Source organism: Magallana gigas, chromosome 6 (genome assembly GCF_963853765.1).
Source record: "Magallana gigas chromosome 6, xbMagGiga1.1, whole genome shotgun sequence".
Classification (NCBI taxonomy): Eukaryota; Metazoa; Mollusca; class Bivalvia; order Ostreida; family Ostreidae; genus Magallana; species Magallana gigas.
The window spans coordinates 22,081,605-22,108,830 of NC_088858.1; the positions used below are offsets into that span (position 1 = coordinate 22,081,605).

Below are 27,226 nucleotides of genomic sequence, written 5' to 3' on the forward strand. Positions count from 1 at the left end.
CTGTGCATTAAAACAATTGCTCTATCATCTGAATTGGTTACATTGTTCTCCAAAAATGCACCAACAGTTTGAACACATTTTCTCCATGAAAAACATATTTTATAAATATCCATACAATTACACATTTGTTGATGAGATTTCATGTTGGGTCATTTTTGAGCATTTGTTGCATTATAGCTTTCTTTTCTATTTTTTTTTTTCATTGTAAACTTGGTAGTACAGTGCATTATGTACAGAAAAAAGAGATCACCATTACAAGATACATGTATATGTTATGAATGTCCATCCCACAATTCCATAGTCTTAATTTTCAGTTTGTATGATTAAGATGGTGCTTTGTTTTGTTTCTTTTGTTTTCAGGAGCAAGAATGTTGAATGTGATATTAAGGTTGTTACAGGTGGTATGAAATGTTCATCTTTTATTTTTTAGTTCATTTTAATCTTTTTTTTTTTTTTGCTCAATGGTTGGTCTATGCTGTGCATGGTTTTAATCGAAGTTTATTTTTTTTCAAAATGGAGTTCAGGTGAGATAATTTAATCACCATGACAACAGCTAGATTCTTACACAGATTCTCTTATACTGGTAATCATTTTGTACCAAACGTATGAAGTGTCGGAATTTCTTTGTTGCGCATTATAGTTATTACCTTGAAGTTACACCGTCCAAAAAGATGTATCTTGAGTTTTTACTCAACAACCAAAAAATGTTTCAATGTTCAAGAATTTTTACAAACATACAGCTGTATTAAGTTCGCCGTACATTTATTTATCATTAAGGTAAAGCCAATGTGATTTTTGTACAGTATGTTCATGTATCGGAATTGTGATTTTTCTTTGTTTTTTGGTTGATTTTTTTTCTTCACTTATTGTATTTTATGGTGAAATTCTGAAATTTCTGTGATAAAGAAAGAAATAAGAGATTTTCTTAGTTGTTATTATCATAATATGTGTCCCCTATTCAAAAGGCATTTTAGCTTGGTCAGTAGTTTGATACGTACCATCAACACTTGGACCTACATGTATTTTTTTCTTTGTGTTGGTTAAAATTCATTATTAATCCAATGGGCATTTGCGCCATCTTGATTGTCAATGTTCTTTAAAAATTACATGTGGTTAAAAGACCTTCCTGTAGGAATGAAGCTATGCGATTTGACCGTCTCTTTTGTTTATTTTAAATAACTGATATGAAATATATATACATTGAACATGTATTGACTAAATGATCCAGTTACAGGTTGTATTTGATTAAAATTAGTGTCCCTTTAAAGTGTGCAAGCTTATCAACAACCAGGTAATGATACAGTTAAACTAGTAATAACAGATGTTTATTGAGTCAGTCATTACAATTCATTTGTATAATAAAAATAAAAACATTAACATAATCACGTGTTTATATTTTTAAATACTAAAAACTTAGTTCAATACACTTGTATGCTTTAGAATAGCAAATTTGAAAGTTATTGTTAAATCAAACTGCACTCGATACAACTTATCTTCAAGTACTGTATGGAAACACATCTTTACCAGTACATGTACATTGTATTATAAGCTTTCAAGTATTTTCTCGAATCTTAATATGTCAAAAGGCGAATCATTGCATTCTTACCTCACTAGTTTCTTTAAACTAAGAGCTAATTTAAGATGACAGAATGAATGTATACATGTACCATAAGAAATAATTCTACAAAAATTGCAATAGCTCTTTGCTGACTTCAGTTTTTCTTCAAATTAAAATGTAAATGAATATACTCTGAGGTCTTTTTTCCGACTCCAACAGCGTGGAATTTAATATAAATAAAACAAAAGTACATTTAGATGATCGGGTTATCTTTTTCTCCTCTTTTTTGACGGTGGTTCTGTATTCTTTGAATCTTCTGTGTCAGCTTTCGAAGTTGATGGGGCTGAAAAAATAAAAAAGTTTAATAATGGCACAAAATTAACTTTAAAAAAAATTGTTTATGCTCCTGTTCTATATAGTCACAATGAATAAGAGAAAGCGACATCTATTGGTTGGAAAATGAATTTAGTGTTAATCATTGCTTTATAGCACAGCATTATTGTATGACACTAATTTAACCATACACATCTAAATGACCATGATATTTATCAATTTACTGGTAGTTTTTTTTTCCTTTAACCTTGAATATATAGTCAAGCTAAGATGGTCATAATTTGACTAATGCTATTTTAGACAGACATAAAAACAATATATAGCCTGGAATTTTGATGACGTGGATTAATAAACTAATAATTAAAGCTATACACGCTATAATTTACGTCAATTTTGAATGACAGTGAAAACGCATGTGTTTGTCTACTTATAAAAGTTATCCTTAATCTGTAAATTACAATGGTGAATTCCATCTCGTTACAAAGATATGGATTTTTAATTGTTTATTTTCCTGCCAGGAAAATATACCTTTTCATGAATATTGATGAAGGAAGAGCGAAACCGACCTCATTGCGCATGTCCGCGGAGAACTAGGTGGTCGTTATTGTTTGCCTAATTAAATAACCAACTTGATTTTTAATATGCTTAACAGTTGTTAATTTGAAATACATACATGTATAATGAGTAAAATACGTTTGTCATTCACAATACCCTTACTTCTGCATTAACACTTATAGGATCTATAAATAGCACATAGGGGAAAAACACAGGTCTACGTCATTTTTTTAAAGGAAGTATTCATATCTTCTCACAGGCTTGTATTTTTTTCTTTTGTTTGTACTCGTATATCGGACAAATTTATGCTTTACTGAAAATATCCTTTCCTTTGTGAAACTATCACAATTATGAAGATGTTGACCCTTCACCAGTTTTGGTATGATAGACTAAATTAAGCTGTCGATATCACGTGATAGATTGATATTCACGTGGAGGCATTACTTTCCTGGCAGGAAAATAAATATTTTTTATTGTTTAATATTTGATATATTTGTTACGTGTTCGTATTGAGCATTATAATTAACAGCATAAAGGTAACTTTTATTAGTTATCAAACACATACATTTTCTCCTTTATTCAAAATTGACGCAAATTATAGCGTGTATAGCTTTAAATGCTACCATCCCATGTATTTTTGAAAATTCAAAAGTTATGCATGATTCATGACAAAAAAGGTATCTGTAGTTTTTAAAACTATTTTGTATACCTTCAGTTTTATCTGTGCTAGGAGTGGTCTCCCCTTGTTTGTCTGCTTCACTGGCCTGTTTTTGGGCAGCCTTCCACAAAGCACTCTTTACAAACCTCTTGGATGCTGCTTTGTCAATTTTTGGAGCCTTAGCCAAGTCCTGTATGTTTTTGGCTCGATCCATGTAACTCTTAATTCTGTCCTGCAATAATTTTTTTAATGAACTGCTCGTAAAAACACAACTGCGTTTTGATATATATGTGATGAAGTTGACAAATTTGCAAAACTAAACTAGAAAATGTCAAAGTTAAATTGCTATTTCATGTGCACTTATGAAATGAAACAAAGTTATACTAAGTCAGATTTCCTTAATAGTCGCTGTGCTAATTTCAAACAGTGGCAATTCAATATTGAGTTTGATTGACATAAAAGTTAAGAATTACGAGGTTAATTTATTTCTGATATATTTAATGAAAATGAACACATTTACTAGGATATAAACAGTATTTTTTCAATTGAACCTCAATATGTAGTTGCAATCAAACATGGTATAACCTTGCAAGATTTATGCCTACAAAATAAATGGAAGTTACCAATTCTTGTTTAACTCCATGTTCTTTGGGGTTTACTCCACAAATGTTCAGGTATGCTGAAAAGGAAATCAAATCTCATTATGAATATGCATTTGCTGTTGAAACTTACTCAAACAAGAGGCCCAGGGGCCACATCGCTCACCTGAGCAACAATTGCCTAAATTCTGATCAAATTAGCTTTACAGTATCAAAATATCTTGACAACTAAGTAGATCTTGCTAAAATAGATTAAAAAATCTGCCAATTTTTATCCACCTCTTTTTTTGGGATGAATATCAAGCCCCTTTTGTTGTTGTACCTGTAAGAAGATTTTTCTCTATTCCTATATACCCCCCCCCCCATTTCGTGGCCCAACTTTTCTCTAGGGAATCATGGTTTCATCAAACTTAAATCTGCATAACTTGTGCTTTCACACTAAGTACTGAGTTTTGGACCAAAAACTTTCCCAGAATATTTTTAAAGATTTTTCTATATAATCCTATGTAAAAATTCAAACCGCCATCACGGCCCCGCCCTACCACTAGGGACTATGATTTTGCAAACTTGAATTTACACTACCTGAGGATGCCTGTACACAAGTTTAAGCTTTTCTGGCCAAATAGTCTTTAAAAAGAAGATTTTAAAAGATTTTCTCTATACCGGTATATTCCTATGTAAAAATTCATCCCCCATTGTGGCCTCACCCTACCCCTGGACTATTATTGATCTAGAATCTATGCGATCTGGGGATGCTTCCACTCAATTTTGGGCTTTCCTGGCCTATAAGTTTTGAGAAGAAGATTTTTAAAGATTTTCTCTGTATATAAAAATCTATCCCCCATTGTGGCCCCGCCCTACCCTCAGGGACAATGATTTGAATAAAATTGAATCTACATTATCTGAGGATAGTAACACGCCAATTTGAGCTTTCTTGGCCAAATAGCTTTTAAAAGATTTTTTTTAGATTTTCTCTATATATTCCTGTATAAAAATTTATCCCCAAATTGTGGCCCCACCCTATCCTCGGGGACCCTGATTTGAACAAACTTGAATCTACACCATCTGAGGATGCTTCCACTCAAATTTGAGCTTTCCTGGCCTAATAGTTTTTGAGAAAAAGATTTTTAAAGATTTTCTCTATATATTCCTATGTAAAACTTGATCCCCCAATTGTGGCCAGACCCTACCCCCGGGGACCATGATTTGAACAAACTTGAATCTACACTATCTGAGGATGCTTCCACTCAAATTTGAGCTTTCTTGGCCTAATAGTTTTTAAAAGAATATTTTTTAAGATTTTCTCTATATATTCCTGTATAAAAATTTATCCCCCATTGTGGTCCCACCCAATCCCCGGGGACCATGATTTGAACAAACTTGAATCTACACTATCTGAGGATGCTTCCACTCAAATTTGAGCTTTCCTGGCCTAATAGTTTTTGAGAAAAAGATTTTTAAAGATTTTCTCTATATATTCCTATGTAAAACTTTATCCCCCAATTGTGGCCAGACCCTACTCCCAGGGACCATGATTTGAACAAACTTGAATCTACACTACCTGAGGATGCCTCCATACAAGTTTAAGCTTTTCAGGCCGAATAGTTTTTTAGAAGAAGATTTTTGAAAAATACCAACAAATTTTCAATAATTCTTAATTATCTCCCCTTTAGAGAGGGCGTGGCCCTTCATTTGAACAAACTTGAATCCCCTTCACCTAGTGGTGCTTTGTGCCAAATTTGGTTGAAATCTGCTCAGTGGTTCTTGAGAAGAAGATGAAAATGTGAAAAGTTTACAACGACGACAATGCTGACAACGACAGACAACGGACAAATTGTGATCAGAAAAGCTCACTTGAGCCTTTGGCTCAGGTAAGCTAAAAACGATAAAAAGTTTTTAAAAAAATTACAATGATGATGAAAATAAAACATGCTTGTACTCACTCCAGAATAATGAGTTGATCGTGTAAACCCCCGCCAACTCTAACTTTGCTTTATCCATTGCATCAAGCTAAAAAATAACAAAGTTTTTTTCATTTTCAATCTGTTTCAAACCATAAAGCTAAGTTGAAGATTAGGGTGACACCTATCCAGCCCCAGACGCAATCACCCGTTGGTATCTGACGATGATCCAACCCCTTTCAACAACTCTTGTAATGGCAACTCACGAAGGCAAGATTAGTGAGTTTTAATGATGTATGTGGAAAAAGAATAAGCTGAAACCCCATCCATCAAGATATGTTTTTAGCTACATCCTAGAATTTCTTCACTCCCAGTAGTCCCATGCCAAAAAGGCTGACCTTTCATTCTGAATTTTAATTGTAACAGTGACATAACACCTTTTTCCTTGTTTTGAGCATCACAAAGGCTTTGCAAGTAGAGCAAAACCAAGATTGGTCTTTTTTACATGTCTTTTTCGTTGTTTTTACCAAGAAAGTGAAGAAACGCAGACTTTGACAGTCAGCTGTATAAGACCTATTTAACCTTAACCTGGGGTAAAATATTAAAGTGGGTAAAGAATCAGTATTTTCTTTGAGATACATTTACATGTTCTGCACTGTTTCATTGTAAACTGCAATTTTTCAGGTGATAAACATTTTTCCTAATTCTGTTACAGGTTCTTAAAGATAAGGAAATTTATTGTCATATCAATATAAGTGTAATGATATCACTTTAATTAATTCATATAGTATAAATAGAAAACAAAGATTGTAGCAAGAAAAAAAAAACTCTCAAATAACAAGGAACAAAAGAACAAAAAGTTGTTGCAAAGTATTATTCGAGTTATCCAAATATTTTAGCTCCATAATTTTCTACATTCTGATTCAAGTTGACTTTGGAGAAGTTGGTAATGGAGTGGAAGCAAGCTGGAATGAAGGTTATGGACCTATTTGCAAACTCTGGGATAGGTCGGGGTTATTTTATTCGGTTAAGGCATGATGTTTTGGATAGGAGCAAGTCAGTTTTGGTCTATATTTGCTGATAATGGGCATGATACATGTATCTGTAGTTCCTGCTGAACCTGCACAAATGGTCACATCATAAAACATATACAATACATAAAATAACACCTGCTTTGGGTGTTTTTTTTAAATATTCATCATGATAAGCATAATTTTAAATTATATTAAAATACTTCATCAGGTTGGGCACAACCCCCCGTTTGGTGGTTTGAGTCCCATTTGGTGGTTAAATGCCCAAATGGTATACCTGCTTTATCTACCAAATGGGACTCATTTTTCGTTCATCGCGGATGACGTTTTCTGAAGAAAAAGCGCATCGTGTTTACCACCGGGGCTAGTACTCTGACATGTTTTCTTCATTATAATACACTCGTTAAAAAAAAAATTATGTGTCGATTTTTCCGCACGGGTGTTTAGAAAAAGATCGAAATGTTATATATCCCGGAAGTCGCGTATAAACAAAGTGTTTCTGTCTCCAAAACGATCGACTTTATTTAAAACATGACATGGCCTCATTCCTCGAACTCTTTACTTTTAATTCCTATCATCCGGCAAGTGAAAAACAATTGGAGCCAATGAAAACAGTCATCTAAATACTGACGTACGTCGAATGTTTAATTTAGGTATGGAGGCCTAAACTTGCTTTTAATTTAGTAAAATGCTGCTATTAAAGTCAGTCAGGTTGTTAAAAAAATACCAAAGGTACAAGGTTTTAAGTCATTATTTAGTTTAGAGTTAAAAATTTTCGATATTTTAGATTTAAAGTACTTTTTAGTGAAAATTATTTTATTGCGCGAACATGCCCCCATATTAAAATTAGGTGATGGCGTGCACCTACAAATCATTCTTTTGATTGGCTGCAATTGTTTTTCATTTGCCCGGATGATAGGAATCAAAAGAATGAGGCCATGTCATTTTTTTTAAATAAAATTGATCTTTTTGGAGACAGAAACACTTTGTTTATACGCGACTTCCGGGATGCATAACATTTTGATCTTTTTCTAAACGCCCGTGCGGAAAAATCGACACATAGAATTTTTTAAACAAGTGTATTATAATGAAGAAAACATGTCAGAGTACTAGCCCCGGCATACTTGCCAACTGACCCGATTTCGTCGGGTCACACCCGATTTTTCGACCCTTCACCCGATTATTTTTTATGACCCGGCGGGTCATGCTTTTCACCCGATTTTTGTCGAACAACCCGAAAATCTCCTTATTTCTGGATTTGGTTCGTAAATTACGTTGCGCGTGTGACTTCCAGTTATGAACCCAAGCTGAGCTTGGATTTACGTAACGCGTAAACAATGCCGATGGCAAGAACAGACACATTAAGTGTAATTATTATCGTGAGTTGTTTTGACTAACCGAAAGTTTAAATCATTAAATGTGATGGCTTTCAATAAGAAAAGGTCTTCATCAGGGCCAGCGGAATCAAAACCAACAAAAAGAAAACGATATTTTTGTACCTATCAACATATCTTGGAAAATGAATCCCCATAGGTAAAACAAAGTAATCGTGTACAAAACGAGGCTTTTGTGTTCTATGTAACGCACATTTGAATATTGGATTGTGTGCCCAAAATGATCTGACATTCAAAAACGCTAAATCATGTATAGAATGCTTTTTAATACACAAAAGTTTTCCAAGTCACTTACAACTTTCATGCCATCATTTACAGAGTTCAAAGGCAAGGTTTATGTAGCAGAAACTCTTTTTGCATTTTTTTTTAACTGAACACAACCTACCATTTCCTGGGTCAGATCACTTTACAAAATTCAAAATCAGCAACTGTTAGTTAAAATGCTTCTTTGCAATAAAGTATTACACATAAGTTATTAAACATATTTCTATTGTATATACCTATGAAGTGCATGGTAAATATGTCGTGAATGTCGTTACGCGCTATGACCAGATTTTTTACTTTCCAAATCTGGTCATGACCAGATTTTCACATGTTGGAGGTTGGCAAGTATGATGGTAAACACGATGCGCTTTTTCTTCAGAAAAACGTCATCCGCGATGAATGAAAAATGAGTCCCATTTGGTAGGTAAAGCAGGTATACCATTTGGGCATTTAACCACCAAATGGGACTCAAACCACCAAACGGGAGGTTGTGCCCAACCTGTTCATGTAAAATAGATCGGACAAGGTTCTTCCCTATGAACAAATCATAAAAATTTCAGAAGATTCATGAATTCTTTCTAGTATAAACCTCACCTTTTCATAGAGCTCAGATTGACTGGTTCTTAGCAAAGGCTGAAAAACAGTTTCTATCTGTGCAAGTGCTGTGTCCAAAGACGCTAATTTTTCTTTTATTTCATCTGGGATGTTCGCAGTTTTTTTGTTTGTTGCCATAGCGCTCTCTTTAAAAAAACTGTTAATGTTCCTCCTATATATATTCATACATATCAGTCACCCATTTCAAGAGACGAAGAAGTACCAAATACAAATAACAAGTCAATATCCTCGTGTGAAAAATAAAACGGAAGCTATGGGCGCACTGTGAATATGAATAATGAACTGATTGAAATTCCGGGAAAATAGTTTAAAGAAAATGAAAAAAAACATCTTAATTCTCCGTTGACAGAATAGAGTTTCATTATTTGAAAATATTGTTATAAAAAACCTTATAATAATATATATCAGATCAATAAATGTATTTTAAGGCATTTTCAATTACAGAACAAGTTGTCTAAAAACTGCCAACCGGAAATTTCCACATGGAGATGTGATGGCGGGAATACAAATGAAAACATTCTCTTGTTTAACGCAATATGGCATCAATATTAGAGTATATTTTGAGTGGAGAGCTTCCAGTGGACACCCTGGTGTCATTTTTGAAAAGAAACCCAACTAATGAGATTGTTACACAGAAGGCACGTACTTAAGTTATTGGGATATGGGAATGGGGTGGGCTATATTCTCTATAGAGAAGTTAACAGGCATAGCCTACATCCAAGATGTATTGTAGGCTATGCCTTTCCATTTTTCAGAAGAAAATAGGGTGGGCTATGGTGTAATATACACTTAAATTTGCCATACCCTTATTTACAGAGTACATTTAATACTGATGTAATCGATAAAATAAATCTTTAGTTTTGCAAGATTGTTTAACCTTATGTTTAGTATATTGAAAATGTAAATCGATATACTTTTGTTATATTTTAGGAGAATATTCCAATTCAACTGACTGAGTTCAACCATTTGCATCAAGAATTCATTCCTTTTTTCTTGAATTATCTACGGGATCAAACAATACATCTTCTACAAAACTCAAAGTCAACAACACCATCACCTGCTAAAACCCCTTCAGCTCAGAAGATAAAGAAATGTGTCGACGAAAATAAAAGTTCCTCGTCATCATCAAAGAGAGTTCAGCTTTTTGGTGCAAGCCCTGGCGATGGAATTGATGACATAAAACCAACCAGTGGCTCATTTTTCTCCCCTAACACATCAACTGAGTTTAGAACACCCACTTTGAAAACACCTTCAAATCAAGATAACGGAGGGAAAGGAGACAGAAAAGCAGGAGCTGTGTGCATAGGGGAATCTGTTAAAAGCCAGAACTTCCCTGCAGGATGGAATTCAGTGGAGAAGGACCATAAATCTAGGGGTAGTAAAAGCAATACTCCACATAGTGGAAGCAAAAGTAATCAAGATGGCAGATCAAGACATAGATTCAGTCTTGGAGAGTTCATAGTGTCCCCAGAAGTATCAAACTCTTCAGGGAAGAAGAAGAATTCTCCTTTTTCTTCTGGCAGAAAAAATGAGAGGTGCACTGACAATACTCCTTTGCCTATTGCCACTCAAGTAAAGTCTGGCCACAAGAAGCGTCATTCAGTTGAATCTGACTATAGAAATTTTATTCAGACAGCCCCCGTGTTTAGCTTGGGTAGTACAGATGAGTTTCCACCTGTTGGGGGAGATGGTAAACCAGTCACACCGAGGTTAGAATGAAATGATGTTCAGTATTTTCTAACATTTATATAATTACTATCCTGTGAGCAGACTGTCTTGCCATAGATTTAAGATGAACATGAACCTTTTGATGAACTTTACATGTTTACATCACTGATCAGAATGCTTTATATTGCATTGTCATTTATGCTATGAATTTCTTCAAATGATGTATGACATTTTTATTCAAAATTATCTAGCATGTTAATCATGTCATTTACTTCTTTTTTCATAGAATGCATGACCTTGCAGGGGATAAGGGCAATCTAACAAATATGATTTTGAGAAATTCCCCAAACTTTGACAACACTCCTCGAGCACTGAAATCTAATCCTATCACAAAGTCTCGTAGAATTAGCTTCACCACCGTGAGTGCTGGTCAACAAGAGGGGTCCACAGAGTCAAATAACGCTCCCTCAAGAAGAATCAACCCTACCCCTGTCTCGGGGAAGCCTTTTCGCAGACAGACAAATGCCTTCATAGAACAAGAATCTACAGAAAACAAGGAAAGCAATCCTGGTGGTGACTCAAGTCACCTGGAGGAGGAAAGAGAGTTACTCAGGTTAATGTACTGCAATATGAGAGAAATTATTGGTGGATGGTGCTTGTAAAAATGTGCAGGACATGTTTCACTTATTAAATACAAATTATTTCAGCAAAGCTCCCATTTTAGAGCAAGAATAAATTGGTCAAAAAATATTTTGATGATATGATCTTACCAAGCTTTTTGCCTTTATTGATGTTATTGCAATTAGATGATGAGTGTGAATATTCCAAAGAATTTAGTTTCATAAGTGAATGTTCCTCTGTTATTTATTTTAGTGCCTTTTGCTTCAAATGACAACTTTTATTTTTAGGAGAGAGAAAGCCAAGCGTCTTCAAAACAAATCTGAGGGCCTGGACTTTCCGTCCTGTAATACACCTACCAAGTTACTGGATCGCTCTGTGAGCACTGTAGACATAGTCGTGGCCGACATAGCTGAGGTCACACACCGAATTGAATTGGATAAGTTGGTACATCTGTACTCAGCCTGTCTCAGTGGTAAGTAAAAACGAGAATATTCAGATGCTAGTTATAAAAAAAATTTAGAAATTTAAAATCTATGTTGGAAAAAAGTAATGTATATTTGGTTTAAAAGTTAAGTTAAAAATTTTAAGATTACAGTGTCACAAAAATGTTCGAGAATGAATGATAATTGGACTTTTTTTCATCTATAGAAAATTTATTTCCCAATCTGACTATGGAGTTGTACTTTCTGATGCAGTTGTTAACCTCACGCAGTATTGACATGGAGCTTATAGCTGTGTGTGGTGAAGGTAAGAAACACAAGCAAAACTTGATAGAAGAGTGAACACCAAGGTTTTGTTGTTAGTACACATACATATAGGTATGTTCTTTTAAACTATCTTATAGGTTCTGTGTTTTAAATATGAATGGAGGTATAAATGTCATTCATACACATATTGTATTATCTAATAAAAATTTATAGAATTTAATGTACAATGTAATACAAGAACGTTATTTAATTAATGGCTTCGATGTGCTATTTTCAGATGTGCTGGAAAACAATTTCTTTTCCACTGTTCATAATGCTGTCTTTTTTGCTGTTAGTGTTATGACGCAACAAAAGAGGTAATGACATGCAGCATGACATTATAATATGTAATTTATCACAAATATACATGTACCTTGTAATTGTTGAGAAAATTATTAAGTTTATTTGGTTCATTTTCAAAACAGATTTCATGCCATTTTTACACAAGAAAAATCTAAAACTTTTATGACTGGGCAAAATAGATACAAACTTAAGTTTTCCATCACTTTATAGTGTTCTTAACTATTACATCTATTTAAAAGACTTGAATTAATTTTAAATAATGAGATACACTGTAAATTACAGTTCGTTATTATTCTGTTTTACATCAAATGGCAAATCACACTAAATACACAAAGTGACAGGAATTTAGCATGCAATGTAGGAGATGGAGGGAGGGTGCATCTTTAAAAGAAAATGAAGGGAATTTTATGCCTCATCTTCACAAAGTGAAAGATTGTTTTATTCTGTAGGCTGCTACAGTGCCTTGATAAAGGAACCCTAAGGCTTTTGTCAGAGAACACAAGAATCACGCAATTCTCTCCAGATCTGAACAGTTGGTTGTCGGACATTTTAGACAGCAAGAATCAACAGGTAACACAGGTCCCTGAAATTTATTTTTAAAAAAAAAATGATGGTTTTTTAAAAATGGAAATCATCTTGCTTGAAGTGGAGGATACAAAACAGAGGAAATGAGAAAGTATTCCATACAGTCATTTATTTTATAATAGTTGTACTAACCCTTCAACTGTAATTCATGTGAAACTACACATATACAATGTGCATTTGTGTGTATTTGACAGGTTGGTCCTGTATACCCAAAGTCTCCAATTGGAAGTGTTTCATTCCAAGCAGAAACAGACAACAGGAAAAACTTCCCAGATGACAGAACATTTCACTTATTTAAAAGACAAAGGTATTTAATTTGTAAAACTAAAACTATATTAGTTATTAAAACTTTTTTCAATGATTTATTAGATTCTTTTTATTTCAATATAATTCTGCTCAATTTATCACTAAAAAAAACAAACAAACTTAGTCTTACATAGCATAAAACATAATCTTTTAATCTTAAAGATGTGAATATAAAGTTTAAATCAAGTTATTGAGCTAATTTCTTCATAACTTCACTGCTAATTCTCTACCTTAAACCTTTTTGTTCTCTGTATTTATGAAACCTATTGAACAGGGATGGGTTTTACGAGATTCTTCGTTTATGGGAGCGACAACACATGACCCCTGGCTGGTCCATCAGTGAAGCCCTGGGAGACAGGATTCGGGCTCTGGTCAGCGCCAAAACAGAACTCTCCAATCACCTTCACTTTGCCAGGCTGTTCCAGTCCCAGCTTATTGCTGTAAGAATTTGGCCACCTTTAGAAAAATCATTGTTTGTTTCCCCTCATTGTAATAAAAAAAAAAATTCTCTCATTGTTAGTAAAAATATCTTTGGCCTGGTACTTTTTCATCATCCAATCAGGAAATGGCAATCAAATAATTTTTTAAAGGTCTTGTTTTAATGAATGTCAGTAATTGTTTGCTATTGGCCTTTAGGGAAGAGGTTGGAGATTATAAGTGTACAAACTGAAAGCAAATTCTTTGCTCATCCAGTCTCTCTTACGTTTTATTTTATTATTTTTTGTCAGATGTGTAAAGGGGATAGCAGTGTGATGGTTGAAACTGGAGATGAAAACATTGCCTTGTTAAATCAGTTAAAGCGCTCCAATCCAGAAAAATTTAAAAAGTAAGGTGTCAGCACCATGTTTAAGTAAATGTTCATTATACAAATGTTATATGCATACATGTATAGTAACTTAATTACAGCTAGTTGATGTGAATTTTCTCATGGCATTTCTAGTTCATTGTATATGCTATATGCATATGTACATTTTTAATAATTTCTTTCAATATATGTAGTTCATTTAGATTATCTCATGACATTTCAGATTACAGGAGAGATTTTTCAAGCCTCTGAGTTTCGGTGGACCCTGCCCTGTACCTGCATTCCCAGGGTGTCAGGAATTCTTCCATGACTTTATCATTGCCGCCTCCAGCACTATTTTCAATCAGCACCTGAGTGATACCTTTGCTTCCAAAATCTTAGAGGTCTGTTAATGTTGTTTTGAGTTTCATTGGTTTTCATAAGTCAGCAGTTGTGGTTTGACATGAACATGAACAAAGCCTTTCTGCTGTATGTTGATTAATGATTGAACACTTTACTTTTCCAGTTGAACTCTCTTAACTTTATATCTGAAGAAGAAACAGGAAATGAAGATTCTGATGATGTAAGCATAGAAATTAGGCATGACATATTGACCAGTATTGTTCTCTTTTAAGACAATTTCATCAAATTCAAGTGTTTGTATTCCAAAACTTTTGAATTTTAGATACAGTGTTCAGAAACCAATATTCTGCAGTAACTTTGGAATCCATTTTTAATCTTGTTTTGTTTAACTTTTGTACAGGAACTAAAAGAAGTCTTTATTTCCAATTTATTCACACTGAGACTTTTGGGAAAGTTTCTCGGCTTTATAACTTTCCTACCATATCGAACAACCATGAAATTGCCAGATGAAATGGAAGCAACATATTTGTCGATCAGGAAAAATGTAAGCCATTACTTTCCTCTTTCACAAAAGAAACACACGTGCTTTATTAAGATAGGATTAACTGTTGAGTCTCTGTATTGATATTTGGGTACAGAGGGGTTTGTCAAATAGATAAGAATGTTGCAAGATGAACAGAAGACCAAACATGTTTATGTATCGCACGTACATGTAAATGATCTGGATATGTCATAATTCTGCATGTAATTTCTGTTAACCTATCTCATACTTGAATACAGTAAAACACGATTATAACAAAGTGCTGGGGATGGGCAATTTTACTTCGTTATAAACATAATTTGTTATATCCGTCAATTTATCAACATGTAATAAAGTCTAAGGGAAATAAAATGACTTTGCTGTAAGAGTCAATTTATTATAAGTGTGTTGGCTATAACCGGGTTTTACTGTACTTTGTTAGCACTTGCCATACCTGGACCTGGTGGAGTGCATCAAAGAGGCCCTGACCCTCAGTCGTCTGACCCTCACTGTTCCCTGGGTGGTGGAATTCCTCAGCATGATGGATGTGGTGGCTCCCAAAATTGACCATTTCCAGCTGACACTGTATTTATTGTTGGTCATTCACAGGTAAAAACGAGGTTGTGAAAGGGTACAGATTTATTACATGCCAGTCATACAAATGTACCTGGCAGTTTGTGTTCATTTGAAATTTATGCGTAGAATGGTGTTATAAATGAATATTGTACATTTGTTTAAATGTTCCGTTTCTCAGATATTGAAACGGGGAATATCTCATGTTTTTATTTTTAAATAATAAAAATTTACTTTTTCCTTTCAGATACATGTACTAGTAATAAGAATACAATCAATATACATACTTTGAAAAGTTTGGTTTAAAAAACTGTAGTTGTGCATTCATAGTTATATTTGTGACAATTTCCTGTTTAATTTTAGAGCTTGTTGGAGAGACTTGGACCGAGGCAGTTATGGCTACCTGCTCATTGTGACAATGATTAGCTGGTTGTTAGATGCAAGTTCTTAAATTTTATTATTTGTAAAGCAGAGTGTATCTTGGATTTGGGTTTATGTTTTTATTTTATCATTAATGATTTCAAAAATGTATATAAATCTGCTTTATTGTTTTTTCCAGATATCTGTTATACCAGAGGGCTTCTTCTTTGTTGAGATTCCTGTTCATGTTTTCGAGATTGTGTCATCCGTCAAACAGAAATCCACAACTCACTTGGTAATTTGATACTTTTAATCCAATTTCCTGTATCTTTTTCAACGTTTGATTGCTTTATTCTAACTGCCTTAATCTTTTGTACACGTATACCATGTTCTTTCACTTTAAGACTTGCTACCTAAATTATTGAAATTTAACTTCTGACATCTCTAATTCAGGATAGCATTGGATTTGTGGACCAGAGTGTGTATTACTCCTGTTGCCCATACTTACGTATGTGTTTGGTCAGAATCTCACATCCTTAAAATTATCTTTAAGATTTACATGTATAATGTTCTTGTGATTTTTTATTCGAATGTAAGATTTTGGAAACCATATGACTAAAGCTGTCATATTTATGAAACTATATAGATATTACTGCCAAAGTAATGATGAAGATGTAGGGAAAAAAACTATTTATCCTAGTGAAAGTTATCTCCCTTGTCAAAGAGTTGATGTATCTTAACATGTACATGTATATAATGTATGTCTATTGCTTGCACAGTGGAGCTAAGGACCCTGTTGACAGAGTTTGCAGTGGGAAGCAGCAGTAAAACTTCAACCATCAGAAAAATCACTCCCATCTCTGCAGAAGACACAAGTGTTCATAAACCATCAGATGTTCAAATCCAGGTACCATTGAATAAGGAGTTTGTTGAAAATAGATAATAATTTGTAATTCAATTCATGGAAATGTTTATGTACTGTACAAATGTATCTAAGAAAGTATTAAAGGAAATGAGATCTATTGTCATGACATTTTCCATAATTAAGACTATTTCATGATAATATGGAGGTTGTTTGGCAAGTTTCAAGGTTGTTTATTTGGTTTTTTAGCTACAATTGGAGGAGAATTTTTTCCACAACCACCCGGCCTCTCTACGAAGATGTGTGGACTTTGTGGCAGAGAGGACCGCCTCCAACTTCATCAAGAAGTTCCGCACGTCCTCGTTACAGACTCTCCTCACCCAGAGTCGAGAGGCGCTGAACACCCACCTCATGTCCCAGGCTGGCGGGTCCCCTAGTGGGAAAGCCAAGGTAGGCTGGGTGTACTTAATAGTGTTATTACTGGGCTCTGTGTACAATTTATGTTGTTTAACATTTATGGCATTTAAGAACTCTCTTCAGAAACCAAACAGCCCATAGTGGTTGATTTATATTAAAGTTTGGGGTTTTTTAGCTCACCTGAACCGAAGGTTCAAGTGAGCTTTTCTGATCACCCGTTGTCCGTCGTCCGTCCGTCCGTCCGTCTGTCTGTCCGTCCGTCTGTAAACTTTTCACATTTTTGACTTCTTCTCAAAAACCTCTGGACCCAATTTAACCAAACTTGGTACAAAGCATACTTATGAAAAGGGGATTCTAAATTGTTAAAATAAAGGGAACAACCCTTTTTAAAGGGGAGATAATTACGAAACAGTGAAAATAGGGTGCATGTCTTTAAAAATCTTCTTCTCAAGAACCACTGCACCTGAAATGCCAATATTTACACAAAAGCTTGTATATATAGTGAAGATTCTAAATTGTAAAAATCGCGACCCCCGGATCAAAACTGGGGCCCCAGGCGGGGTTCAAAATTTAACATGGAAATACAATGGAAAAATGTTTAAAAATCATCTTCTCAAGACCCACTGCACCAGATATGCCAATATTTACACAAAAGCTTGTATATATAGTGAAGATTCTAAATTATAAAAATCACGACTCCCGGACCAAAACTAAGGCCCCAGGCGGGGGTTTAAAGTTTAACAGAAATCCATAGGATAAATGTTTAAAAATCTTCATATCACGAACCACTGCACCAGAAAAGCCAATATTCATACAAAAGCTTTTATATATAGTGAAAATTCTAAATTGTAAAAATTGTGACCCCCGGACCAAAACTAAGGCCCCAGGCGGGGTTCAAAGTTTAACATGAAAATCCATAGGATAAATGTTTAAAATTTCTTTCTCAAAAACCACTGCACCAGAAATGCCAACATTTACACAAAAGCTTGTATATATAGTGAAGATTCTAAATTGTAAAAATCGTGACCCCTGGACCAAAACTGGGGCCCCAGGCGGTCCGGGCTACAACTTAAACATAGAAATATGTAGGAAAATTGTTTAAAAATCTTCATATCAAGAACCACTGCACCAGAAATTCCAATATTTATACAAAAGCTTGTATGTATAGTGAAAATTCTATATGTTAAAATTGTGACCCCCGGACAAAAACTGGGCCCCCAGGCGGGGTTCAAAGTTAAATCTTCTTCTCAAGAACTACAATGCAACAGTTTGGGATATTACTATGCATACATCCTTGGCAATTGTAGATTCTAAAGTGTTAAAATCATGACCCTCGGACTAATACTTGGGCATCAAGAGGGGTTCAAAGTTTAACATAGAAATATATAGGAAACGTTTAAAAAAATCTTTTCGAGAACTACAGTGTCATACTTTGTGAGATTACTTTACATGGATCCTCAAATAGTGAAAACGTTAAATTATAAAAGCGATCTAATACTGGGGCTCCAGGAGAAGGGGTTCAATGTTTCACATAGAAAGATAGGAGGGAACATGTTTAAAAATCTTATGGAGGAGAACTACAATGCTTCAATTTGCGAGATTACTATGCAAGCATTCTCAAATTGTAAAGTTTCTAAATAGTGGAAGCCGTGACCCCCAGACTAATATTAGGGCCCAAGAAGGGGTTCAAAATTAACATAGAAATATATAGGGAACATGTTTAAAAATCTTGTTCTCAAGAACTACAGTGCAACAGTTTGTGAGATTGCTATGCAAGCATAATTGGCTATTGTAGATTCTAAATTGGTAAAATTGTGACTCCCGGACTAATACTTGGGCCCTAAGACCCCCAGACCAATACTGAGGCCCCAAGTGGGGTTCAAAGTTTAACATAGAAATATATATGGAAAATGTTTAAAAAATTTCTTCTTGAGAACTACAATGCTACAGTTTGTGAGATTACAATGCAAGGATCCTCAAATAGTGTAGTTGTTAAAGCCAACCATAAACCCCGGACTAATACTGGGGCCCCAGAAAGGGGTTCAAAGTTTAAAATAGAAAAAAACATATGCTATGAAATAAAATGTTACAAGGAACTGTTGTTCAGGTGAGCGATGTGGCCCATGGGCCTCTTGTTTTATTCATTGTATCTAGAGAAATCAAGATTTGCACTCTATTTTAATGTTCCTGCAGTGAATAAAAATTATATCTGATGAATTCTTTTAATTGTTGCAAAAGGGAAACAGAACAAAGCTAAGTAAATATTAAATATTTTATTGATGTATGTATCCATAAAGATAATGCTGCAATAATATTTTCATAGTTATTGCATTATATGAAAATATGGATTTCAAAGAATAATCAAAAGAGTTGTACATTTTTTTCTTAATTCAAATAGCACTATTTGTCAACCACTAGCAAGTGTTTGAGATTTACAATATATTACAAGTTCAATAATTATCCAACACAGTCTGAAAGAGACCAAAAGTCAGGCGAATTTGAGTTCGTCAAGAACTACGTTTTAAAGTGCAAAATGTCTGTGTTAGTTCCTGCACCAAATCATCACGATCTGTCAGGCTTGTCAACACCTCTATGGGATCCTCCACAGCGGTCGGGATCCCCGGCTGTAGAATACACATTATTCTGTGGGACAGGGTCTGAATCTGTCTGCTGGTGTTGTCTTTGAGGGTCTGATAGACCCTCCTTATGGAGCTTGCAGCAGACTTTCTGTGAAGGTAGTTAATATGTAGGGCCTCTTGTTCTTGGAGATGCGTGGCAAATATTCTGGCTGACAAATTTTCCATGTAGGCCTCTGTAATTTAAGTTGCAAATAAGGTATTTCATACATTGAATACAGAGATAAAGCGTAAGGGAGAGGTAGAGGGTAAAGAAAAGTAATTCATTATTTTTAGCTAAATTTATTGTATATCATGTAACTGGTAACTTTGACAGATGAGCATGTAGAAACATACATGTAACTGATTGATTTTGCTTTTTAGATTTGAAATACAAAGTTTTATTCTAAATGTTTTTATTTGAAATATGCTTATTCTGTAGGGGAACAAATCATTTTTGTTATACAGACCTATACAGGAAAGCTGCTGCTCAAGTTTCTTGTGTTTTATAAGAAGGTCATTCATTTCAATGGCACAGGCTATCAGTTGTTTGTCCTCCCCCATTGTAGACAACTACCAAGAGTGGTTGTCCTGGTGGTTGCCATTTCATTTATACCTCCCAACTTTTACTCTAAACCAAGCCATGAACCAATTAATTCAGATCACTGGGGATTAGTTATGCAGATCACAGAACATTGTGTCTTTGATGTTCCAGGGATTTAGGGATCATAATTATGATGTAATTGGGATAATTATGGACTTGTCCACTGTCCTTGTAAAGCGTGTGGGCTTTGACACCTTTTTCAAGCAGAGGTCTGAGTAATTGGTTCTTAGGTGTAAAAAGGGCATCAGATTAAGATCTTTGTAATTCATTGATCTGTGTGATTTCAATTTTTTTTTGCTATTATGAAACAACAATTACTCAATGGTGTCTTCAATGTAGGATTTTGTTGTATTTTATATGATAGTATTGTCAATATAGTGTATTATGAAATGAGATGAAAAAAAATAGATTTCACTGGATAACTAAGTACACATAATTTATACAGTGATTTTTTTTTTTGGGGGGGGGGGTTGGGAGGGGGGTACTACAGATATCATATGCTAGAGATATTTAATGTTAATTTGTTGTGTATATTTACAAAAAATACAAAGTTGTTGTAGCTAAAAATAGTTGTAAATCATTTTTTCATATTTTGTATTTTTTTCCCATTTTTTTTCAAGGATAAGTTGCAACATGATATATTAAAGATTGCACAGGATCATGTCGCCCAAGCCAAGGCAGTGGTGGCTAAAGATGTGGGCAGGTAATAATTTGCGTGTGTGTGCTACTGTGCATATTGAAATTTAATGTTTTAAAAATTACCTAGTAATGTATGTTAATTATATACATGTTTATATTTGAAGTTTGAGATCACATTTGTTATGAGTTATTTGTTATAATGGGGTAATAGAAAAATAGTCAATACTTTGATGCATTTAATATGTTTATTGCTACATATTATGTCTTACATTGTATATATATTATGTATTCTTTGTATCTGATGAGCCATTTGGCTTAAGGAATAAATAAACTTAAATTAAAACCATTATAAAGTTTAATTATTATATAATATAATAATATATATATTATAATGTTGGCTTGGGCCAATTGTTTGGCCATCTTTGTAACATGTAACATACGGACCTTTTTAAAAAAAAAAATCAGGGAAAATGTATGTCATAAAGTAAAAACATCAACTTATTTTGCGCATGTGTTCTATTTTAAAAGCTACTGTGAGGGTAGGATCAAAGCCCTGGTACTGTTGCTACTGCCGGACGAACAGTCAGAGTCCGTGAAACAGACCGCAACAGAAATCTCAACTCGCCTGTCCCAGGAAAAAGTCCACTCATGGATCAATAAACACATCACTGTCCGTAAGGCCAGCCTTTAAGAAATGTTTTAAGAAATGCCGCCTGGGGGTTTCTAGGGAAGGAATTTTTTTTTTTTTCAAACTTGAAGTTTAACAAATTAAAAATTGGTAAAAAATTAAGATCTTCATATTAATTCAATGGTACAAAAAAAGCATGATTTTAAAAAAACAGAGAAGTAAACCGCCGTCACCAAAATTTTCAAATCACTCAACTCAGTCCTCAAAGTTCTTTATTCTTTTGCAAATAAAATTTTATCAACAGGGCGTATTTCAATGAGGCGGGAGGCAATTCCAAACAAACAGTAATATTATTTTGGCCTAAGTACAATACATACAGTTCAATGTACGGAGAGAAATACATATGTATTAACTTTTCCAATTTTTTGCTTATACATTTATAGTCTGTCCCAAGTTATTGCTTCCATCGCTTTTTGATGATTTTTAATAAAATTACACATACCTGTGAAAGAAATACAGTTGAAATCATTAAAAGGGAATATATCCAAGATATCTTCATTGAACAATTATCCCTTTCCACTCAAAAAAACTCACAGGAACGAAAACAGATTCCTAACGGAGATTTATAATGGGGAATGTTTACATCTTTTCTCCATTCGGAATACGCTCGGAATACATCGCGCAATTCTTTAACGTTATCATCCGGGCTTATTTTAATGGCTGTTGCAATGCAAAATCTCCGTAGACTTTCAATTTCGGGATGTGTATTGAAACCTGAAGCGGTAGAGGGGGCTATTCAAAACAGATAATCTGGACATTTTTTATATTAGTGGATGAACTTAGTTTGAGCACAAAGGTATTTACTATTATTGAAATATCATGCAAAAAGTGGTGGAAGCAAAAACTCGGGACAGAGTATAGTCACTGACAATGTTCTTAAAAACAGATTCAAGTTTGTTGAGCGGAAAAAGTTCTAAACAATTTCATTTTAATTCACATTCAGTATATGTATCTTGTTTTAGCAAGTCAGTTTGATTTTTAGCTGGTTTAATGTTGTTCATCTTGTCACACCTGTAAAACACCCTTAGAGCATGCAAATTATGCTTCAGAACTGAATAACTTTATTGGATTAAATAAATCATTACTGAGTGGTATTATTTGGTGTGAAATTGCAATTCATAACACCTTACTGAATTATTCTGAAACTTAGGAAAATCGTTTGTTTCTTCTTGCTCTAGAAATGTTCCAGTCAGAGCTCTCTCTGGAGTTGGACAGGATATTGAAATCCCAGCTACTCAACCAGACTCGTTCTGTCAGCGGCCCAGCAGAGATTTCTGTGTCAGGGAATCCGGTTGAATCTGGTTTTGAGGTCATTGCCAAGGAGCATGATGATAGCACCAGGTTTCCCTCTGATGTACTTATTGACATCAAAGATATGGTGAAGTTGGTCATACTTAAAAACGTCAGCCCTGAAAAAATAGCTGTGAAGAACCTCTTGGTGGAGACAAAAACCATTTTAGAGAAAAGACAGGTAAGTTCAGAGAAATTTCACATTAATTTTGATACATTATTTCATTTTATTACATGATTGACTGCTCAGGACTGTCTATAATCTCCCAATGTTTTTCATTTTGTTTTTACATCTGTACAGGTAGCCTACATGCATTTCTTTTCATCTTTTAACAGAACTGTCTGTCACAAATCTTCCAACGTTTTCCATTCTGTATTTGTTTGTTCATGGGTTTTTTTTTCTGTTACAGGACTGGCTTCCAGGAATCTTCAGATCTTTTGGCCAACTTATTCTTGACCTCTGTCTTTCATTAAGTAAGACTTCAATATTTTTATTATTTTGAAATTTGTCTTTAATAGTTATAATCTTTTTGGCAGTTGTTAGAAGAAACGCTTTTGAAAAGTAATATGTGCTTAAAGTCATGAAAAGAATAAAGTGAGTATATAGTAAGTTAAATATTTTCTGTGCAAGGTTCATGTATGTACATGTACCTGGTACATTGTAGTGCATGTCTTGATAAATTATCAATTCAGAATAAGTACTTTATATACATAATATGTTTAAATGGCTGGAGATGAAGCATATATGTATGTAGGTATTAAATCTTACAACCTAAACTGTATTGATTTGTCAATAGTTCTCCTTTGAAAATTAATATGCCCCATTTTGAAGAAGGGAGGGCATATTGCTTTGCTGTTGTCCGTTTATCTCTGTCGGTCGGTTGGTCCACCAAGATTTTGTTCATTTTCTTCACAGAGATTGCACATACTGAATGAAATTTGGTATACAGATTTATCATAACAATATCTAGGTTGATTAAGTTCGATTTTGGGTACAATTGAGCAATTTTCAACAGAGTTATGTCCCTTGGACTTAGAGAAATTCCTTTTTGTAGTTTCCGTTCATTTTCTTTGCAGGGGTAGCTCTTACTCAAACAATATTTGATATATAGATTTATCATAATTATATCTAGGTCAAGTTTGATTTTGGGTACGATCGAGCATTTCCAACAGAGATTTGCCCCTTGGAATTCCAGGAAAAAAATTCCATTTATTTGCACTTTCCATTCATTCTCTTTACAGAGGTCTCCAAGGGAGGGGGGAGCATAAGTGTTTTACAAACATCTCTTGTTTACATTAAACTGGTATAGTTTGAAAAACTGAAGAAACATGTTTATTTAAATGCAAAAATAGGACTATGTGCGGTATTATGCATTTTATGCCCCCAAAATTTAAGCTTTTTAAAAAGCTTTTAAAATAAGGTGGCAGATAGTTGAAATCAGATTAAAAATAGGTGTGTAAAAGGTTATAACCACTGTGACATCATAATGTAGAAATGACGTCATGAAAATTGTCTTATTTCGATAAATTGATGTTTTGTAGCAAAATATGGGTGTTTTCCGATGCTTTTTCGACTGGGAAACATCGAGCGCAGGCTTGCTCAAGTACCATTTTTTAGTATGATATGTATAATTATAGGAAGAAAAACATACGGTAAAATCGTACTTGAGCAGACCTGTGCTCTATACTTCCGAATGCAAAATACAAAGAAAAAATGACAATATTTTCATTCGTTTGCAAAATTGCGGGAATAGGGTCATTTAGGTGACGTCATAGATAAACTGCAAATGAGTAATGATGACTAAAATCAAGATGAGAGTGATAGGCATCCTCTGGAAAATGATTTATGATTTATGGAGATTTGATTTTTATTAGACACTATTTAAAAATTGGTTAAAATTGGGGGCAGATATACCAAATATAGTCCTTTCCTGCACATCTCAACATTAAAAGATTATTTCATTGCTGGATGAATACCTGTACAATAAAATTATGTTTTGAACTGTACCTATAGCCTATACATGTATATAGATGATTTTGAGATTGAATGACATGTTGTTTAGAAGGACAAATATTATAGATTTTATGTTAAGCATTTTAAAGGAAAAGTTTTAACAAATGACTCTTGAATCATACAATCCTACAAATACTTCATACTGAAAACTAAATGGTTATAAAGGGGTTTATTGTTATCTTCCAGTGTGTTATTTTCCTGAGGATTGGACAGTTGAAGATTTGGATGAGTTTGAGGTGCTGTGGACGGGCTCCTTGAAATCCGCCATTCCATTCTCCTCAGCTGTCAATAGTTACACCCTCAAATTGCTTGAGGATTCTCCAAAGCCAAAGGTATCACTGCTATTCAGATTTCTTTTTTTTTAATACATTCAAATTTTTCAACGTGTACAACATACACTTACCATAATTGCATAAGTATGGAAAGGTATGTAAAGTTCAAGTGCTTATATAAGTTGAGTTCATGTATCAGTGCTATGCATGTTGAATTACCGTCCAAAATATTTAAATTCCTTTTATTTAAAAATTATTGGTATGTAATTATGAAAAAAAAAAAATAAGTTAATCTCTCTTTCCAGTTTGCCTGGATGAACTTTGAGGAGCTGCTTTTGATGTTCCTTAGACTTTCGTTACTGAGCACCAGTGATCTGCAGCAGAGCTGTTTAAATGTACTGTCTGGAACTCAGGTATTAAGAAATATCAGTGTATGCTACATGTATGATATATTTTTCAAAGAAAAATGCAGAAAATTGACCATAAGCCACTGTTTTAAAAGTAATTTTGAAAAACATTTTAAAATGATTTTTTTAGGAAAAATTGTTTAAAAGTTCTATCAGGAACTCATGTAGAATTTGATCACAAGCTTAATGTATAATTATGCCTAAATTAGCTGTAGTTTTGAAATCCAACTATCTCGGGCAAACTAAGCAATGATGTCACTGAAATGAATAAGGTGTAGAACATAAGCCTGTAACACCTTCATTGTTATTTTCAGGACAACGTAGAAAACTTGGCAGTCTGTCTTTGTCACATTGTGGAAAAGCTGGAAACCGATCCAGATCATTGTACAGACGAGTGCGAGTTGGGAGATGTTCTGGAGTGGATCTACCAAGTTTGTGGAGCGGAGGCCCAAGTGTCACATCTTATACTTCAGACTCTTAAGTTAGATTCCCCACCAGGACACGAGTCAGGTGGGTCTGTAACGGACCACAGTCCGATTCGCTTGGATTCGAGATCTGATAATTCCAGTGAAACTGATAAAGTCCATGGTAAGGACAGACCAAGTAATTCAGAATCCAACTCGGTGGAGTGTTTGCACAAGAATAAGAAATTGTGTTCTGAGATGAACAAATGTTCAAACAATTGTTGCGAACGAATGGACGGCATTCATGTGAAACTTGATGGCTTGTCTGTTTCTATGCAAGACCTTGATGTTTCAGTGCCCAAATAATAATCTCTTTGTTGGATTAGAGCCTGTGATTGCGGAAGTCTTTCATTATGACAGTGAAGAGTCTAGTCTATTTCACTGCTTAAAAAAATCCTGTGTTATTGGTAATGCTGCATCTTTGTTGACCTATCGACTTTGTTCAATGGATACCATAAACCACTTATAAATTACAGTCACAGCAATTAACATCGCTTAAACATATACATTGTATCTACGTGAACTTATTTGTAACATGTACTTTATAGGTCAAATTTCAAAATTATTTTTTCAACACAGTAAGTTCAATGGAGAGGCATTTATTTGTATGAAATCATTGTTAGTGATCTTAATTTTTCCCTTGTGAAAATGTTAATAAATATCTCTTCAGGAACATGGTTTAAAGAGATTTTTTTTTTTAAGAATGTGCATATTTTGTAGAGGTATATTAATACAGATAAAAAGATAATTGCACTATGGTTGACCTTAGTGAATGCATTACCAAAAAAATGCACCCGAAAGAAGAAAAAAAACTTGAATTATAGGCAAAACATGAATCATTTGATGTTCATATTAATGTACCTACGGTAGATTTAAAAATCTGTCGAAGAAAGCAAATTCAAATACGCATGTATTGCATTTACATTGGTAAGGGAATTTGAAACTAAGAGCTATACTTAGTGCAATCTTATCAAAATTAGACTTGTAAATTAAAACTGCTTTGCTATGCTTTACCATAAAAGATATAATAACATCCAATGACTGGCAATGAGGGGTCACCTCTCAGTGTCCTGTCTTTTAGCCAATGAAATCATCGCTGCGGAAATGTTGGCTGGTAATTCAGGCTTAACACTTTCTTAGATGAATTTAATGGCTGGGTGGTCTCTTGTTGTTTGAATGAATCACATAGCCAGGTAGAGAAACTTAAAACCTAATTT

At 34.1% G+C, this 27,226-nt stretch overlaps 3 protein-coding genes across 3 annotated transcripts; 1 reads left to right on the forward strand and 2 right to left on the reverse strand.

Moving 5' to 3' along the window:
- Window positions 1-182: 182 nt before the first annotated feature.
- On the reverse strand, window positions 183-9,161 carry LOC105324260 (nuclear nucleic acid-binding protein C1D). The gene is made up of 5 exons (XM_034470098.2): window positions 8,888-9,161; window positions 5,647-5,713; window positions 3,728-3,783; window positions 3,156-3,336; window positions 183-1,901 (listed from the first exon to the last, which is right to left on the reverse strand). The coding sequence occupies exons 1-5, from the start codon at window positions 9,071-9,073 to the stop codon at window positions 1,825-1,827; spliced, it is 567 nt and encodes a 188-aa protein (XP_034325989.2). The 5' UTR covers window positions 9,074-9,161; the 3' UTR covers window positions 183-1,824.
- A 202-nt stretch (window positions 9,162-9,363) lies between these two features.
- On the forward strand, window positions 9,364-26,679 carry LOC105339012 (codanin-1). Its single transcript, XM_011444393.4, has 26 exons — window positions 9,364-9,546; window positions 9,839-10,617; window positions 10,863-11,189; window positions 11,485-11,669; window positions 11,846-11,944; window positions 12,182-12,260; window positions 12,696-12,816; window positions 13,026-13,138; window positions 13,412-13,577; window positions 13,866-13,963; window positions 14,166-14,325; window positions 14,448-14,504; window positions 14,685-14,828; window positions 15,247-15,413; window positions 15,741-15,816; window positions 15,937-16,032; window positions 16,191-16,245; window positions 16,517-16,644; window positions 16,849-17,049; window positions 20,856-20,938; window positions 21,403-21,548; window positions 22,741-23,033; window positions 23,263-23,326; window positions 25,053-25,198; window positions 25,444-25,551; window positions 25,860-26,679. Exons 1-26 carry the CDS (start codon window positions 9,445-9,447, stop codon window positions 26,313-26,315), a joined length of 4,449 nt encoding a protein of 1,482 aa, XP_011442695.3. The 5' UTR covers window positions 9,364-9,444; the 3' UTR covers window positions 26,316-26,679.
- LOC136276556 (uncharacterized) lies at window positions 19,311-20,668 on the reverse strand. Its single transcript, XM_066088867.1, has 2 exons — window positions 20,102-20,668; window positions 19,311-19,828 (listed from the first exon to the last, which is right to left on the reverse strand). The coding sequence occupies exons 1-2, from the start codon at window positions 20,193-20,195 to the stop codon at window positions 19,524-19,526; spliced, it is 399 nt and encodes a 132-aa protein (XP_065944939.1). The 5' UTR covers window positions 20,196-20,668; the 3' UTR covers window positions 19,311-19,523.
- Window positions 26,680-27,226: the final 547 nt, after the last annotated feature.